The 17,542-nt window shown below is 40.1% G+C and overlaps 1 protein-coding gene across 1 annotated transcript in view; it reads left to right on the top strand.

Moving 5' to 3' along the window:
- The first annotated feature begins 5,115 nt into the window (after nt 1-5,115).
- Nucleotides 5,116-17,542, top strand: part of dennd4a (DENN/MADD domain containing 4A) — a 27,396-nt gene continuing 14,969 nt past the window's right edge. Inside the window, 11 exon segments of the mRNA XM_039809884.1 lie at nt 5,116-5,294; nt 11,095-11,426; nt 11,643-11,889; nt 11,987-12,056; nt 12,192-12,361; nt 13,203-13,441; nt 13,547-13,613; nt 13,771-13,829; nt 13,928-14,072; nt 14,362-14,537; nt 14,909-15,009. Of these exon segments, the coding sequence (XP_039665818.1) occupies nt 11,116-11,426; nt 11,643-11,889; nt 11,987-12,056; nt 12,192-12,361; nt 13,203-13,441; nt 13,547-13,613; nt 13,771-13,829; nt 13,928-14,072; nt 14,362-14,537; nt 14,909-15,009 (1,585 nt within the window). The 5' untranslated portion in view covers nt 5,116-5,294; nt 11,095-11,115.

The following is a 17,542-nucleotide window of genomic DNA, read 5'->3' as shown; positions in this document are numbered from 1 at the left end:
GGCATTCCGCCACCGTCTGTCTATTGTGCTCCAACACAGCCGTGCCGCGATTGGATTTCATAAGGGCGAATTGTTAAATTGTGTTATTTCAAATCTGCTTTAAAAAATAAACATATTTTTATTTAGCATGTTTGTTTTGTCCATATGTGCTGTGTTCCCAGGTCTCAGCTGCTACAATGAGTTTTTTTTTTTTGTTGCCCCCCCCCTGGCTCAAATGTCAAACTCCGCCTATGGCCTGTGCCTATGTTATCTCCTTACATATACCTACACTCTCTGCCTCTGCAAGATTGGGAATGATTGAGATTTCTCTTGGCACATCTACCAGAAGACTTACAACTTTCAGGCAGGTTGTTCACGTCACATTTATGTTGTCTCTGTCAGTTGGAGGCTGCGCAGTAAAGCAAGTGATCACCGGAAAAGTGCTTCTAATAGCCTTCATGGTCTCCATCCAGAGCAACGGACTCTGTTGGTCCATTTTATATATGTCAATGGTCAGAAGCAGAGTATGAGGGCGTGCCACGCTAGCAGCTAGGCGAGAATCATAACGTGTGTTACAAAGTGACGCACGTTCGTCACGGAAGTAAAGGCTGGACTACAATAGAGCTGTTTGGAGCAGTTTGTGAACAGTGTTTTCTGTTGGAGATGGTAAGTCCCTTTGGGGTGGACTTTGGGCTTTTTCACTTTGTAAACCTATAATGTGCACAAAAAGATATATAACACAATAAAGGAAAGGGAAAAAACCAAAAAGCATAATATGAGCACTTTAAGTGAAAAATTGTTTAAAAAAATTCAGAATTATATGATTGCTTTGCAATAATGAAGAAAGAGGCCTGCAGGACATTGAAAGTTGAAAAATAATAAATGAAAAATGTGACCCCTTGGTAACCTGTCTTGCATGACTCTTATAGTGATGGGTCGTTCGCAAATGAGTCGGCTCTAAGAGCCGACTCATTGTAGGTGAACAAGTTTTAATTTGTTAAGTTGTAATTTAAATGCAAATGTTTAATAGTATTCTTTTTTCATAACAAATCAATGCATTTTTAAAGAAATTGTGAGACATTGTGAGTATGATTTCATTTAATAATTTAATTAGATTTTTTTTCACACCTATCATAGTCAAAACATAATTTTTTTTAAAGAGCCGTTTGTGAGCCAAAAGAGCCGTCTCTTTTCAGTGAGCTGAGTCAAACGAGCTGGCTCACGAAAAAGAGCCGGAATGCCCATCACTGGACTCTTATGTCATGACCCAGAATTCTAAAAAAACATAAAGCTGGTCAAACTGGTCTGGCTTGCATGGCATATTATGAGCATTATGATGAGCTTTTTGTATTTTCTGATATACTGTATTTTCTAGTTGCATTGGGCTGGCCAGTACACGAGCTTCCAGCCTTATTGAAGCTCATTTCAAGAGTTTTGAAAAACATTTTTTATCCCTCCTGACCATGTAAATTATACCATCAACAACAGGCTCAGACCATCAACAGAGCAGTCCCCATTATAAGGTAATTTCATCTGTATTTTTCAGCAGGGGTATTGACTTAATCAGTCTATAATTCATAGTGCCCTTATTAATCATGACAGGCTGACTCACACCTCAAAGAAGACTGATTGTGTCACAGACCAAAGCAAAGTCGTCACAATATTGGTCTGATTTCAAATCTCAAAATAACCCCCAACACAATTGATTCTTCTTTTGTGAATATCCTGAGTGAAAACAGACGATGCTGTTCCTGTAAAAACTCCTCTCTGTCTGTTGCATATTTGTGAAGGAGGCTCGGACTATTCAAATATCCATGTTCTACTCCTTCTCTTTGCAATTGGTAGTCTACCTTTTCAAAATAGGCGGTTGCCATGGATGCTCTGCTTTCCCCTTTTGACAGCAGAAGTATTAGTCACAAGCCTTCATCACAGCCTTCAGTTTTTTATCTATAGCTCTTACCAAAACATGTGATTTGCCATGAAGTCATGTTTCTGCAGAGGCAGTTACTTAATTGTCTCTTATTTTAGACAGTAACCAATGCAGAATAGTTTGCAGTTACAATAGGAAGTCAGAGATCATGACTGATAATAAATGATGATCATCTGTCTGTAGTTGATGAGTTGGGTGTACTACTAGATGGGTAGTGAGTTACTGAGGAGGAAGTGGATATACTCTCCTATATATTCCAATGGCTGATAGGTGGGTGTACTGTGGCTATACCCTACACCACTGCCTATCTGTTTTAAAACAATTGTCAGCTGCCTATATCCACATTGAAAATGTTTTTCTTGGTGTAATCATTCCTCCTGTTCATAATGGACATTAGAGTTCCCTCATTAACCTGCTTTCAGTGCAAGTGATGGAGGACAAAATCCACACCCTTCATTTTGTGCAAAAAAATGTTTTCAAAAGTTTATCTGAAGTTGATTTGAGGCGTCAACAGCCGGAGTGAGACAGATCAAGTTAAGTGTTTTAGTACAAAATTGCCTCCGGTGCATCTAAGCAAAGAAAAACCATAAAAAACTGCCCTGGGAAACACAAAGAGGGGAGAAAAGACTTTTGAATTTGTCTAACTCTGTTGAGGCCTCATATTACCTTCAGATAAATTTTGAATTTGTTCAAAATGTGCACAAAATGAGGTTTTTTGTCTCCGTTCATCTACATTGGATGCACTTTAGGAAGGAACATTGTAATGTGAATATTGTTTTAAGTCAGAAAAACTATTCAACCAACTTTTCAGGTAAGCTGCAGATACTTACTAAATAAACAAACTGTTCCTTGAGCCTTTTTTTAGTTTATTCATTTGTTTATCCAAGCAACACAATCGTTGTAGATTTGGAGACCTCTGCTGTAATCTAAATGTGTAGCTATAGGGGGAAACTTGAATTTGTTGGGCCTTGAGCCTTTTTGAGGTTGTTTATTTATTTATTTTCCAGACAGCAATATCAAGGTAGATTTGGAGGCCTCTGATGAAACAAATCAAGTAGGATGTTGGGAAATTAAGGTAAAGTCTAAATGGAAGTCATTTTATAAGTAGAAGATGGGTAAGAAGTTCATCTTACAACTGCAGATACAGTAGTTAGCAAATAGTTTGAATTTATATGAATGATTGTAATGTCAGAGATTGGACCTGTCCAATCCATGTATCACTTCCTGTGAACCCTTTTACATCTGAAATAACATCTCTGTGTGATGAGAAAGCCTTGGAGGACAGATGATGATTTTCCTTTATGCACAGATACGCTTGACTCTAGTCAGCTTTCAATCTGTGTATGATTCAATCTCACAGAGACAAATGAAATCTCCAGACAGTCTCTTGTAGTCTGCTGACTAGGCAATCAATTTGGAGTTTTCCAGTTATCATTCAGACACTTCTGTTAATTTCTTGTATTTATATAGATTTATTTTTTTATTAAATCAGAACTTCTCAACTCAAAAGGGACAAATGTAATCATGCAAAATGTGAGGGGATCATTCATAGACTTTACCTCTCTTATTTCCTATTTTTTCATCTTCTCATCATCTCTCAATTTTAGCATGTCTAACATTTTGGATTTGGTGTCTGTCATGACTACAAACATGCAATTTCAATACAATGTGGATTTCATTATCATAAAGATTACAACATCAAAGATGACACAGCAGTGTCTGAGTCTGTGATCTTCCTGTATACAAATATGGTCATTTGTCCATGTACAGAACTGTATGTCTTGGTGATCACCACAGAAGGGCAGTAGAGGGCAAGAGAATAGGCTATGTTCTCTCTGGCCACAGGCACTGCCACTTTTCAGCACCAATTCAGCTGTTCCAACCATGAGACAGTCTGAATGCCAACAGAAAAGTGGAATTCCTGCCACAGTCCGAGTCTAAGTGAAACAATTGTTAGTTGTATTCCTTCATATTCCTCACTTCTAACATTTTAGAGATTATCCCACCCCATATACTATATCATTTCAGTAAATGTTGGGGTGATCACCACTCTTCACGCACCACTTTTACACACTAGACTATACATGTTGTGTTTCTGTGATGTAGATATAAATAATACATGTTTCTTTATTTGGTTTGTAGCCAGGTGACCAAGTACAGCAAAAAATATTTTAATGGCTGTGTCTCCCAGACTAAAAGGTTAAAATAAAAATGTTTAAGTAAATAAACCATGTACATGTTGTTTTGGCAGAAAGATATTGCTATCTTTATCAGAGGTGTGAAAGTTGCCATTATATTAAATAATTTATCATAAACAATGTACTGTTGTTATTGTTGTTATTATTAAATTAACTAGTGTTAGCTTTGGAAATTCTGTGATCATGTCCTTTTTGTGGAAATTTGGGGTTTTTAGCAATGTATTCAACCATTTCAAGGTAACACTTTATATTTTATGGTCTGACTGCATGTATTATTTACACTCGATTTATTTAAATGTAACTACTTTGAGGACACCAAAAAGCACTCAGAATTTGATTCCTGGCCATGTTGAGAAGGCTGTAGAATAGAGCTGAAACACTTAATCGATTAGCCAATTGACAGATTATTAATTAAGTAACTATTTTGAATACAGAATCATCTTTTTTTATGCAAAAAGCCCAAAATGTATTATATATAATATTATTATTATCAGATGTGAGTATCGGATGTTTTTGTCATAGGTGAAAATAAGTTGATTATCTTTGGGTTTTGGAGTGTTGATTGGACAAAATAAGACATTTGAAGACGTCACATTCGACTGTGTAACATTATAACAGGCATTTTCCACTATTTAGCCTACTGACATTTTATTGACAATTAGGCCTAATTGATTATTTGATAAAAAAAAAAAGATCAATGATGAATTTTAGTTGTAGCCCTTATGTATGTGAAAATATAATTCAACAGATAGCTGCAAATGCAAATAATCTATTTTTGTGAGAAGTGAGATGTGAGTATCTGGTCAAACTTTGGTGGCCCATAACAACAGGTGTGCAGTTAAGTATACATTTGTAAATCAGACCAAATGTTTCCTCACAGCTACGGACGTTGTTCTTCTGTCACAGCTGCCAGCAGCGTCATCAGTGACGTCAGCGAGGGTTGTAATCAGTCACGTGAGCCGCGCAGGTCTGGATAAAGCGCTGCTCGGGACTACACAGGCTATTCCGATTCGTCCATCACACTGGGAACAATTTTTTTTATGATAACAGATTTAGACAGAGATAAAAATAAAAAAATATATGAATAGACGAAGCAAACACAGTGAGGAATAATATTTCTATCAACAGAAATCTGGGCTTTGTTTCGACATAGGCTCATATTCGACAGATCATCTTTCAATCGAGATGTGAGTAGATTCTTCTTTTATTGAGAATAAAAACAAACGACGCCCACACACCCGCTCTTTATTATTAAGATGTTTTGACCATTTTGTGATCTTAATTTTGATTATGTCTGTTAGCGTTACAAACAGGATCTGTTCTTTTATTATTTTGATGTTGGATGATTGATTAGGACAATTGACCGAGACGGTAAAATGCTATATTACTGTCGTCTAGTTATATGCATTGAACAAATAATTGAATGCTTCATAGTGAGCATCGCAGCCTGTGTGTGGTTTACTATATTTACATTGCGCCCATTGGTTACAAAACGTCATATGAAGGCTTATTGTATTGCATCCCGTGTAGATGCTCCATAAGATGGCTTCTTGTGATGTGGGCAAATGAGAAAACCCCTCTGTAGAGTTGTGGTCGCTTCGGTCAGTTGGGTTTTCAAAGCAACATTTGCTGGCTTTGTGGTAAAACAAATATTACCAATGCTCGAAAAGCAAGCGTTGCAAGCTTATCATGCAGTTTTTGTGTGTGTGTGTGTGTGTGTGTGTGTTTTTCCACACCACCTGAGAATATTTTCTCCTTCATCTTTCTGCTCTGTTTATCTTGGGCGTGTGTGGTTTCCTCATCAAACAGCCGGGGTCCCCCCTGTCAAACATAAGGAATGCAAATGGCTGATGAGGGTGAGGGTTGTCTTCATGGCTAAGAGGGAACAGATGCTGAGTGAAATGTGGTGGTTCCCTCCACAGATCCGACTGCCCATCCTCCCTGCCCTCCTGCTGTTAATACAGCCCTCTAATCCCTGCACAGCCTGAGCCTGACTGTCCAGCAGCCGCTGCATCTGTCTCCTGGGCCATAATTACAATAACACTGTGATGCTCAAAGCAAATGTCAAAAGGCCTATATTTCACAGCACAAAATCACATGCCATATAGAGAGAGGGTCAGTTATTTTTTAAAGGTTTAATGTCAACATCCTGCATAACTGTTTGGGGAAAAATAAATGTTGAAATATCAAAAGGCATGAAGGGGAAAAAAAAGACAAAAAGCTCCTACTATAACTTCCATATCGAATGTAAACTCATTTCAGCCCGCACTCTGAAATATGGTGTCAATGTTCAAGATTTAAACAAATCCCATGTTTATTTTTGTGACCCTTTGGTAGTTCTATCTTTACAAACTGGTTCTATGTGGACAAGCACTGATAAAATCAAAGAAATGCATTTTAGACTTTAGTCAAGACTCCAAAGTTTTTCCTAGATACCAAATAAGTCAGGTTGAACTACAAGAAAAAGCGTTTAAAGTGATGAACAGGTTTTACAATGACTGAATGGTGCACCCATAAAAGGCAATATTTTAAATAAAGCACTGGGACAATATGATGTGGGACAAATCTAAAAGTTTGTTGCTCCCTGAGGGGGAAATTAAAATGTTGGGAACATTACGGCTTAAGTTGTAAACAAATTACTGACAATCTGTCATCTCTGTTGACAAAGCTGACAGTTGGAGTTGACTCATCTATCTATAAATTGCAGGAACGTCTGTTTGTCTGTCTGTCTGTCTGTCTGTCTGTCTGTCTGTCTGTCTGTGTCTGTGTGTCTGTCTGTCTGTCTGTGTGTCTGTCTGTCTGTCTGTCTGTCTGTGTGTCTGTCTGTCTGTGTGTCTGTGTGTCTGTGTGTCTGTGTGTCTGTGTGTCTGTGTGTCTGTGTGTCTGTGTGTCTGTGTGTGTGTTATGCGCATTTCTCTCGAACTGTTAGTCCGATGGATTTCAAATTTGACAGGTGTCTTGCTACGGGCAAGAGTAAGTGCAGTGCCAAGTTTGACGTTGTTTGGATTAGAAATGCCTTTGACTCTTTTCCTGCTTCCAACGTTAGCTACATGATTGCTGGATATACCAAACTTACTTTTCTTCACTTTCCTGGAGCACAAGAGTATAGCTGAAAGGAACATCGCGCGTGTAGAATAAGGTTGGCAAAAATAAAGGCACTACGCTTTTCCGTGTCTATTGTTTCACTAAGAGGAAACTCAACAAAAAAGCCATTTGCCAACACTAAATAGCCAGACCCTATATAGCATTAAGTTGCTGTGAGCTGTAGCCTACATTCACCACTTCTAACCAGAGGCAGAACATAACGTAATCTCGGAGATTATTCCTTCACAGCGCTGTGCAACGCGAGAAAATCTCAGAGCTGAACTGGGCAGACACGGCACTTTTCATCAGACTCAACCCGGGTTAATTAAGTCTACTGCTAACTAATAACATTACCGTCGCCAAAATACCCTCGCGAATCAAATCCATACTTCACCGTTGACTGTCAATGCCACTAACCCTGTAAGGAAATGAACACCTCTGCTGAAATGTTAAATTTGTTAACATCATACTAAACGAAACAACACCGTATCTCTCTCTCTCTCTCTCTCTCTCTCTCTCTCTCTCTCTCTCTCTCTTTTTTTTTTTTCTCTCAAAAAAAAAAACACACACACAACACACACACACAGTCCGGTTCTGGTGGTTGATTAACGCAGATGTTCTGATTAGCTCTCGTAACGGGCCAGCTGGGTAGCACACTGCCATGAGTCCATGACCGATGTCCTGACGATGTCTGATTACTCCACATTGTCATTGTGATATTTTGTGATTACTTTCTGAATCTGCAACGTTCTCTGTCAGGTAAATCAGTAAGTTAGTAGTAGGGTATACAGTGGAGGTGCATATTAAGTAATATTCTGTAAGTAATTTTGGGGTACAATTTGGTTTTGATGAATTCTACAAGCAGCAATACCACAGGCCAAGCAATCGGCCCGTTCCAAACAGGCAAATTTTCAACGGGCTCTGCACTAGTAAAAACAATAGTGGACGCAAAAAGGGAAGCTGGCTTGTTAGCTGGCAAGAAGAGGAAATCCGCTGTGTCCTTATTTGAGCTGCGTTTATGAAGAAAACTGTGGTGAATGAAAAGATTGCAGTTTCTGTGACCAGGGTGACTCACTTCCACGTCTTGGGCTAACACAGAATTGCCTCAGTAAGTGAGGTAGCAGGAAGAGAGTTGAAATTCATGTTGAAAATGAAATATCAAGTTTGTTGGAATCAGGATTATTCATAGGATTTTTGCCCCTAAAGCAGGTCTCAAAGGATTTTAGAAGTCTTTCTAGATTGACGGACTGAACAATCAAAGAAATGCAATACTGTGTACAAACAACAAAACAAAACATGCCAGCAAACGGCTAGCAACCTTTCTAGTGTAATGCAGCCTTCCCAGCAATACCAATAATAGACACTAATGGAAAACAAAGTAAAACTTGCTAGGAAAAAGGTAAAAACTGTGGACAGGCTTGTTAACTGAGAGATGAGATGAGCCTCCAGGTCAAAATCGGCAATAACACTGAAAAATATGAGATAAACAGACAGAAACTACTGTTATATCTGTACACTATTCATATTAAGGGTGTATCTGTTAATGTTTACGTTTAAAACATGTTAGTCTTAAGCTGTTTCAGAGACGTTCTGAACAGAATTCACAACACAGCCCATTAGTCGACTTGTATTTTGACCAGAACAATGTTCTCGACTCGTTTCAGTATCAGAGTGAAAAATTTTCCCTTTCTCAGTTCAGAGTTGAGTTTTAATGTTGTTGCCATGGCGAGGATTATATATAATTTTAGGCCTCTGCGTCCTGTTGAGGGGGAGGAAAAGATGCAGTGGACTAGTTGTAGTTGGAACTGGAGATTACATTTAATCCTGGACCTTCCAAGTATTATACGACACATCTGCCATGCCATCGACTGTATATTTAGAGCAGGTATATATATATATATATATATATATATATATATTATATTATGTTAGATTGTAAATTGCCAGGCAATATCATAATCGACAGCATCCCCATCGTGAGCAGCCTGGTGGAAGCTTTCCTTTGAAGAAAACCCTCTAACAAATCTATCTGAATATACTGAAAATGATACTTGCTATGCAAAACTACATATTGCATATATATATATATATATATATATATATATATATATATATATATATATATATATATAAAGGCTCTATAATAATTTAATAATGATAAACTAATCCATCTAATTCATGAAGAAAAGACCAGCATGTCTTCTTTTATAGACAAATCAATGTGGAATTGTTTTTGTTTTTCTATTAGTCTGCTCAGTAAAAATGTTTGGTAGCACTTGTCAGAGTGCTGGAAAATGGAAGCAGTGGAGCAACATAGAAAAGAGAATAGTTAGCAACAACTTGAAATGTGCATCAACTGTGAAAATGATATGACACTTTGAAAGTGTGTCAATTCCTGGACCTTTTTCATTTTCAGAAATCGATTGTACAGCTCATAAACACTTTTTGAATTAATTTTAAAAACCAGTGTGAACAAAAGATGAAATAAGAAAAACAAATCCTGTAATTCAAATGTGCAACTGTAATGTATACATATTTTGCTTTTAAAAAATCGGATTCTATTGACGGAGATCAGAAAAAGCTAAAAAAAAAAGAATTGCCGCAGTTTGGCATGCTGAGTCATGGGAGTATGCCCACAAGGCTCAACACTGCAGATCACAAATAACTCGCATCAAAACAGCCTTCAGCTAATCAGGGAAAACACTCATAAATACATGCAGGCCAAAGCACTGCAAGACCAAGATGAGTCATAATTTTCAAAGACAACTCTCACTGATGTACGGACCAAACAGGCTTATGAAACAGGAAATATATACGACGGAATTTTGTTGGTTCTTTTGGATGGTTTTATGGTTTCTGGTAGGCTCAGAAATGGGCTATACAATAGATTATCTTCCTTTTTCATGTTCATATGCTAGCGGTGAGTTTGACACCCTAAGCCTGCAGCTTTCTGTCCCATCACTTGGCCACATGGGGGAATGGCACACAGATAGATTAGCTTTAGAGCCAGTGGAAGCCAAAGTCCTTAGTAGGTGAGAAATACAGCTTGTGTGCCATGGTTTCTAGCAGTGACACATCCAGCGCAGAGGAGGGAAATAACTTTATGCTAACTCCTTCACATCCCAGTGCGGAAAGTAATAGGCCGCTGTTTATCAGTTTGCTAGTGAGTGTGGAGGAACTGCTGTGAGAGATAAAGCAGGCTCTTCAGCTGAAGCACAATAAGCTGGCCCAGCACTGAGAGGGCTCCCAGGGCTCCATGCTTTGTGATAAAGCTATAATAATCTGACATACAGGCGTTCGCTCTATTCCTTTCTTTTTCAAGACATTGTTGAGCGCAGAATAGATGTCGTCTGAATATTACCTCGCTGAGAGCTCAGAAAAAGCTTTTTACTGCACTCCAGTGCACCCTCTCTTCATTTCTCAATGCGCTGTTCTAGTTGTGGTACTTTTTCGTACCGCACATTTCCTTCTTTTTTTTCTACAAAGGCATGTGTTTTATTTTACATTATCAGTCATGGCATTTAGCAAGGTCATTGGTCTTAAGCCCTCCCATATTTCTTGTTGAAATGTGATGTTTTTGCAGACAGGAATGTATACTAAATGCTTCCAGATGCTCTCATTACATTCTGTTGTTTCTTCAGTATAGAATGCATTTAATGTAGGTTATGTCTATTTTACATGCTGCATGGAATCTCTATTTGTGTGTTTAATGCAACAACTGGAGCAGTGAGACAATTACAACAGTATGTTCAGAGAGAGAGTTGGGTGATGCTGTCTTAGCCAGCCTGCTCAGCCAGGTCATTTTCTGATGGCAAAGGCCCCATTCTCTTGTTTTGTAAGATAGACTACAGCTAAAATGCATAATGGAAGTCCTCCCCCTCTCTCCCCTTCTCTATTTTTCAGCCCACAGTGTGGGTATGGGAAATGATGGAGGATAAAGGTCCTCGAGTAGCCGACTACTTTGTGGTTGCTGGTCTCACCGACTCGTCCAAGCCTCTCGAGGAGGAGCTCCACTTTGATGATGCCGGTCCCAAGTCTGTGAAACCAAAAGCTCCCATCACCGACGTAACTGTGGTGATCCGCTCCCTCGGTGAACAGGTACCCCCGGGTTTCACCTGTATTGAAAGCACCCCCTCAGGCCTCTCTGCAGAGCTCAATGGAGCCAGCCTCAGGGGCCCGCAGATATTCTTGTGCTTCAAGCGAGGCAGAGATAAGCCTCCACTGACAGATCTCGGGTAAGCAATAATCCTCAGTCACCGGCCCTTTACTCACCCAGCACCACTAATCACTTCTCTGCCTTGGGTCACTATAATCTAATCTTAAACACATCTTCTAGTCCGACATCTCTTCAATTAATAAATTATCAAAGCACTCCAGTAATAATTCTTTAAGAATGTCTTGTTTCAAAAGGATCATATGAAAAGTCAGTGTAACACTGCCTTGTATTTCAGGATTCTGTATGAGTGGAAAGAGAAACTGAAACCTGGATGTCACATCGTCCAGACCACGCCCTCAGGTCGCCCTGCCAACATTAGCAGCTCGTCGTCCCAACGCATCTACATCACCTACCGCCGCGCACCGAAGAGCCAGCCCCATACTTCACTGGCTGTCACTGATGTCTGCATCATCATCCCCGGCAAAGGGGAGACGCCCCCTCACACCTTCTGCAAGGTGGACAAGAACCTCAACAGCAGCATGGTGGGAAAGAGCTCTGAGAACACAGTTATATCTCTAGTGTGTCTGTACGAATAATGCAGGTTTTGATTGATCTGTGATGTCTTTTCTCATAATCCAGTGGGGATCCTCAGTCTACCTTTGTTATAAGAAGTCTCTGGCTAAAGCAAACACAATCGCGTACAAAGCAGGTAAAGTGGTGTGCAGAGTTTGTATTATGAGCTCAAACTAATTCAAAATGCTGAAGTAAACCAATTGAGGAAATGTCAGTTTTGTTCAGGAGTTGTGACAATTGTGTTTAGCCTGTTGTGTGTATTTGTGTCCAGGTCTGCTGTGTAGGTACCCTGAAGAGGACTACGAGTCCTTCCCACTGCCTGAGTCCGTGCCTATGTTCTGCCTGCCCATGGGAGCAACGGTCGAGTGCTGGCCAGCACACACCAAACACTCCCTGCCTGTGTTTTCCACATTTGTTCTGACGGGTGCCTCTGGAGAAAAGGTAACACCTCCTTACATTCCTGTTACCAATAACAATGTTCCTTTCTTATAATCTTTCATAGTCACTTATCTTGTTGTGTCTTTGCAAAACACACAGAATCCTACAAACATACATAGTGATTTTGTTAAGGAAACCACAGTCCTGCTAAGTTTCAATTACATGATCATTAATTAATCAGTTCCACCAAAGTTGGCATCAGTTTTCTGCTCTTAAATACACACATTCTCCCTTAATTGCTTCATTTCAGGCAGCCTCTTCATCTTAATCTCCCCCTTTGTCTCTCTGTGTGCATTATGGATTAGTTTTTCGAAGAATACCAGAATATCTTCAACTTCTAAATTTTGACTGGAATCGAAAATGGTCTTAAGTCTGTGCTTGGAATACTAAAAGGCTGTAAGTCTTTGAAAGCAATGCAGCATAAAAGATTTTTTTTTTTTTGCAGCTCATCTTTTGAATAATGGATAGCTCATGAACCACTTGGGCTGGTGCATAAGTTTTAAATGCTGAATGCCTCAGTGCTCCTTCTCTGCAACCTCTCATCTGCAGACTAGTCTCCTGGTACTTCATGCCTGAAATAATTTGTTTATTTATTTGGAATGAACAACTTCAAAGGACTGAGTATGATTTAGCTGATTTATTATGATGAAACTTCTCTAGTGGAGCCACCACAACAGCTTACCTGAAGTTCTTTCAAAGGACCTCTGCCTACTGTGGTTTGTGTCTTTGCAAAGTTTGCCTCGGGATGTTAACAAGTCTTTTTGTGTGTGTATGTGTGCATGTATCGGGTATTCTTTATGCAGATCATCACATTACACTTATATTGTGATCCTTTTGCTTGCAGGTGTACGGAGCAGCCATCCAGTTCTATGAGGCTCACTCAGAGGAGAAACTGTCTGAGCGTCAGCGCACACAGCTCGGCCTGCAAAGCTCTGATCTTGGACCTGATGGGACCAGGAGTGTTTACAGCAACAAGAGCATCTGTCTGCTCTCCCACTGGCCCTTCTTCCAGTCCTTCAGGAGCTTTCTCACTTTCCTCTACCGATACTCCATCTCTGGACCACATGCCCTGCCTATTGAAAAGTTAGCAGTGTTTTATAGATTAATTCTCAAAGTCTATCACTCACGCAAAGTTTCAGGTCTATTCTCCCTTACTGCTTTATTAATTGATTCTTTTTTTACTTACAGGCACATCTCTCACTTCATGCTAAATGTGCCATTCCCCTCCATTCAGAGACCACGCATCCTAGTGCAGGTGAGCTTTAAAATGTTAAATATGATGAATGAAGTAATGACATCAGTGTGATGAGTTCTGTATGCTTGCATCATTTGGTTTGACATGACTTTAAACATGCTTTAGTCACAAGCTAAATCCTCCACCCACTGAACGCTCTCCTGTGCTTCTTCCACAGCTGTCTCCACATGACAGCCTGATACTGAGTCAACCTGTGTCCTCTCCACTGCCTCTCAGGTAGAGAAACATCAGTAAAATGTCAAATTATAACATAAAGACATACTGTATTTGCTACAATCTTGATCTGGAACTATTTGTTTTATTTGTGTGTCTAGTGGTGGAAGCCTCTCCACATTACTACTGAATCTGGGCCCAAAGAACGCAGCCACTCTGCTGGTGCTGGCTGTCACAGAGCACAAGATCCTGGTTCATTCCCTACGTCCAGCTGTGCTCACAAGTGTTACAGAGGCCCTTGTGTCTGTGAGTCTTTTGTTATTTTTCTACCTTTTCACATTTCCTGATAATACCACTAAAGAGGGTGGTCTTTAATGTGATTACGGCTACAATGGTAAGAGCAGAGCTGCAGAGTCAATTAACTACCCATAATCACATGCATGTGTACAACAATAATCTCTGAGAAATGCTCTACAAAGTAATGTGAAGTTCTCAAAAAAGAGGAGGAAATAAGAATATTTCTGAGTGTTTGAAACTCTTCTATAGTCGCTGCAGTGTATGTATCGTCATATAATGCATTGATCCTCCCTTTCAGATGATCTTCCCCTTCCACTGGCCATGCCCCTACATCCCTCTGTGCCCGCTGGCACTGGCCGGTGTGCTCAGCGCACCGTGCCCTTTCATCGTGGGTGTGGACTCCCGATACTTTGACCTTTACGTGCCCCCAGCTGACATCAGCTGCGTGGATCTGGACACCAACACAATCTCCCAGTAAGTAACCTCTAACTGCAACCGCTCTGTGATAGATGACCACCTTCAACTTTAAGACACACAGCCAAAAGAAATCTTCTCATGGTTTATGTTTTTGTAGGTCTGATGGGGAAAGTTCTTCCCAAGGTTATCGGTATCTCTCAGTGAGAGCCTCTTATGTAACTATATGAGCTGGAATGTGAAATAGTCTTACTGTACACAAAAGCAAATGTGGGTAACCGCTGGTCTCCCACATCAATATAAAATCTATTTTGCGAAGAGATTAAATTGTCAGTGCTGATTTAAGTGAATCTGTCTCCATCCTTATATCTGTTCACGAATGTTTCTTGATTGTCCTCCTGTGTAATGAAAACCATATGGTGTGCTTTCAGAAAAGACGACAAGAAGGCTTTAACGTGGAAAATCTTGCCCCGGAGAGCCTGCAAACATCTTCTGAATACCCTGAATAAGCTCCATCAGCAGCTCACTGAGGGTGAGTCCAGTCTTATGCTGTGTCATTTTATATGTGGTTTCATGAATAATTTATGTTGTCTACTTGAGTCTGTTGAGTCAGCCTGTACAGTCAATTTTACTGGAAAACTCAGTGGTTATATGAAACCAACTTACGATGTTTAGTACATCACAGGAAGTCTGAAGTGTAATTTAGTCCTTGTCCACTCCTGCTCAATCTTAGTCATTTACCGTAATTCCCAGAATTGCTTTTGTCCCTTTACTCAAATTTCAACATATCATGTGGCTGAATGTATTAGGATCTATTATGGTCTGTCTGCAGTAAAAACAGAAATGTCTGCCTCCTACCATTGATTTTATTCTTTGTGACGGTTAAACATTGATGCAAAATGAATCCCAGCCTAGAAAGAAGCTCTTTGATTGAGACAGATTAACATTTACCTTTGATGTTTTCTGTACCACACTCCAATTTTGCTGAACTGAAAATAAAATGGTGTAATGTCGGGTGGTCTATTTTTATATACTGAAACATACAAAAAAAACACCCAGAAATTAATTGTGTGCTAGAAAATGTTTACAGTGTTTTAGGGTGCATTTATTTAGCCACAATAGCCAAATGGCTCTATGGCAGTGTTAGTCCAGAGTTAGTATTTTATACAAACATTAATGGTCCCCAAAGGTTGAAGAACCGCTGACTTTGGTGATCCCCTGACTTTTCCTCTTGCGGTTCTCAGTGAAATGTCAACAAATACAGTATGGGATGGATTCACCTGAAATTGGAACACACATTCAATACGTTCAAGATGGATTGTAATCTATGGTCCCCGTAACTTTTCATCCAGCGCTATCATCGAAATTTGAAATTGCTTTTGTTTATGACCAAATACCAGTAAAAAGAAAACATTTTTATCAGCCTCAGCTGTACTTTTTGTTTATTGCTAATTGCCAAATGTTAGCATGCTAACACGCTAAACTGAGATGCATGTTAGCACTGTTCTCGTGAGCATGTTAGCTTGCTGGCCTAAGTGCCTAACTTACAAACCCCTGTGGCTCTGAACTCTTTGAGTTTAACGCTAACAGTACATTGGCTTAAGAGTTGAGTGTGCCTATGTTCCCACAGCCCTATGTTCCCACATTTCTAAGAATTTGTTTTTCACTGAAAATTAGGCCCTATGTTCCCACAGCCCTATGTTCCCACAGTTCCCACATTTCTAAGATTTATTTCCAAAATTAGGACCTATATTCGCATAACCCCTAACCCATGCTAACCCTTGAAGGGAAATGTAAATGAACACAAGACCTCATTTTGAAAATGTCCTAGAAATGTAGGAACAGGGCTGTGGGACCATTGGGATGTGGGAACATAGGGCCGACCCCCTTAAAGGTGCACTATGAGTTCCTTTCAACGTGATTTCAGTTTTGTCTCAAATCGGTCATCAGTTCTCTCCTTGATCCGCTAGCTGCCTCCCTCTGAATACACTGTGAAAAAGCCCGGTCTCGGGAGACAACACATGGGTCGTAAACGTCAAACAAAGAGAGGGACAGAGGCACAGGTTGGGCACCAAAATACAACAAACCACTCTAGCCAATCACCGACAAGATGGTTGGGGGAGGGGGTGGGGGTTAGTGACAGTTAGTCAGTTAAGGCGCTGACACACTAACCCGATAATCGGCCGTTGGACAGTCTGGCGAGGTCGGTGACTCAAGTCTGTTCAGTGTGTTCTATGCCGTCGTCCGTCTGAGGGGCTGTCAGGCTTTATTTTGGCCGACCTGACAGTCGGATGTTCAGTCGGAGACAGGGCAGTCGGGACTCACCCGGAAATGGGGAGCGGAACGAGCGTGACTAGAGTCTCTCAAAATCTGACGAAAATCTTTTAAACAGACCTTTGTTGATCTGAAATGAAGACAGATTCAGCAACTGCATGGCCTATTTCTCGCTTAAAATGTTTTCAGAAACATGTTTCAGTGAACTATTTTAGTACAATATGAGATCGTATCCTGAACGAACTGTCTGGCTTTGAATTTCCGGAGAAAACAAACCCATGTGACGCGTTCGTCCAATCAGCTGCCGGTTTTCATTTTTTGGACAACAATACAGATTAGCGCCGCCTGCTGTTATGGAGACGTATTACGTCTTGTCTCTTCGGTGTGTTCTGTGGCACTTTTTGGACCAACTCCGGGAGACTGATCAGTCCGACTGGCTTTTCTGCCGACGGTTGGCCGTCTGGTTGGTGTGTAACTGCCATTAGTCACAACAGTTACGGAAACATGGGGGGAGGGGCGGGCTTGCTCTGTTTTGTTCGAAATGTACTTGGAACGTCAACAGAAGTGACCATGCAGGAACTCATAGTGAACCTTTAAAGAAAATCAGCCACGTATACTTTAGCATTGATAATATTTATTGTGGTATCTGCATTTTAGAACGTAAAATATATGTTATGTGGTTAGCTAATGTATAGTCAGAGCTTTGTGCTGGCTAAATAGAATAACAACTAACCTGTTTATCTTTTCTTGTCCTCCACTGAATATTTTGTGATAAACTCAATGTGTGCTGC

This window comes from Perca fluviatilis, chromosome 8 (assembly GCF_010015445.1).
Source record: "Perca fluviatilis chromosome 8, GENO_Pfluv_1.0, whole genome shotgun sequence".
Taxonomy (NCBI): domain Eukaryota; kingdom Metazoa; phylum Chordata; class Actinopteri; order Perciformes; family Percidae; genus Perca; species Perca fluviatilis.
This window is presented reverse-complemented; position numbering and strand designations above follow the sequence as displayed.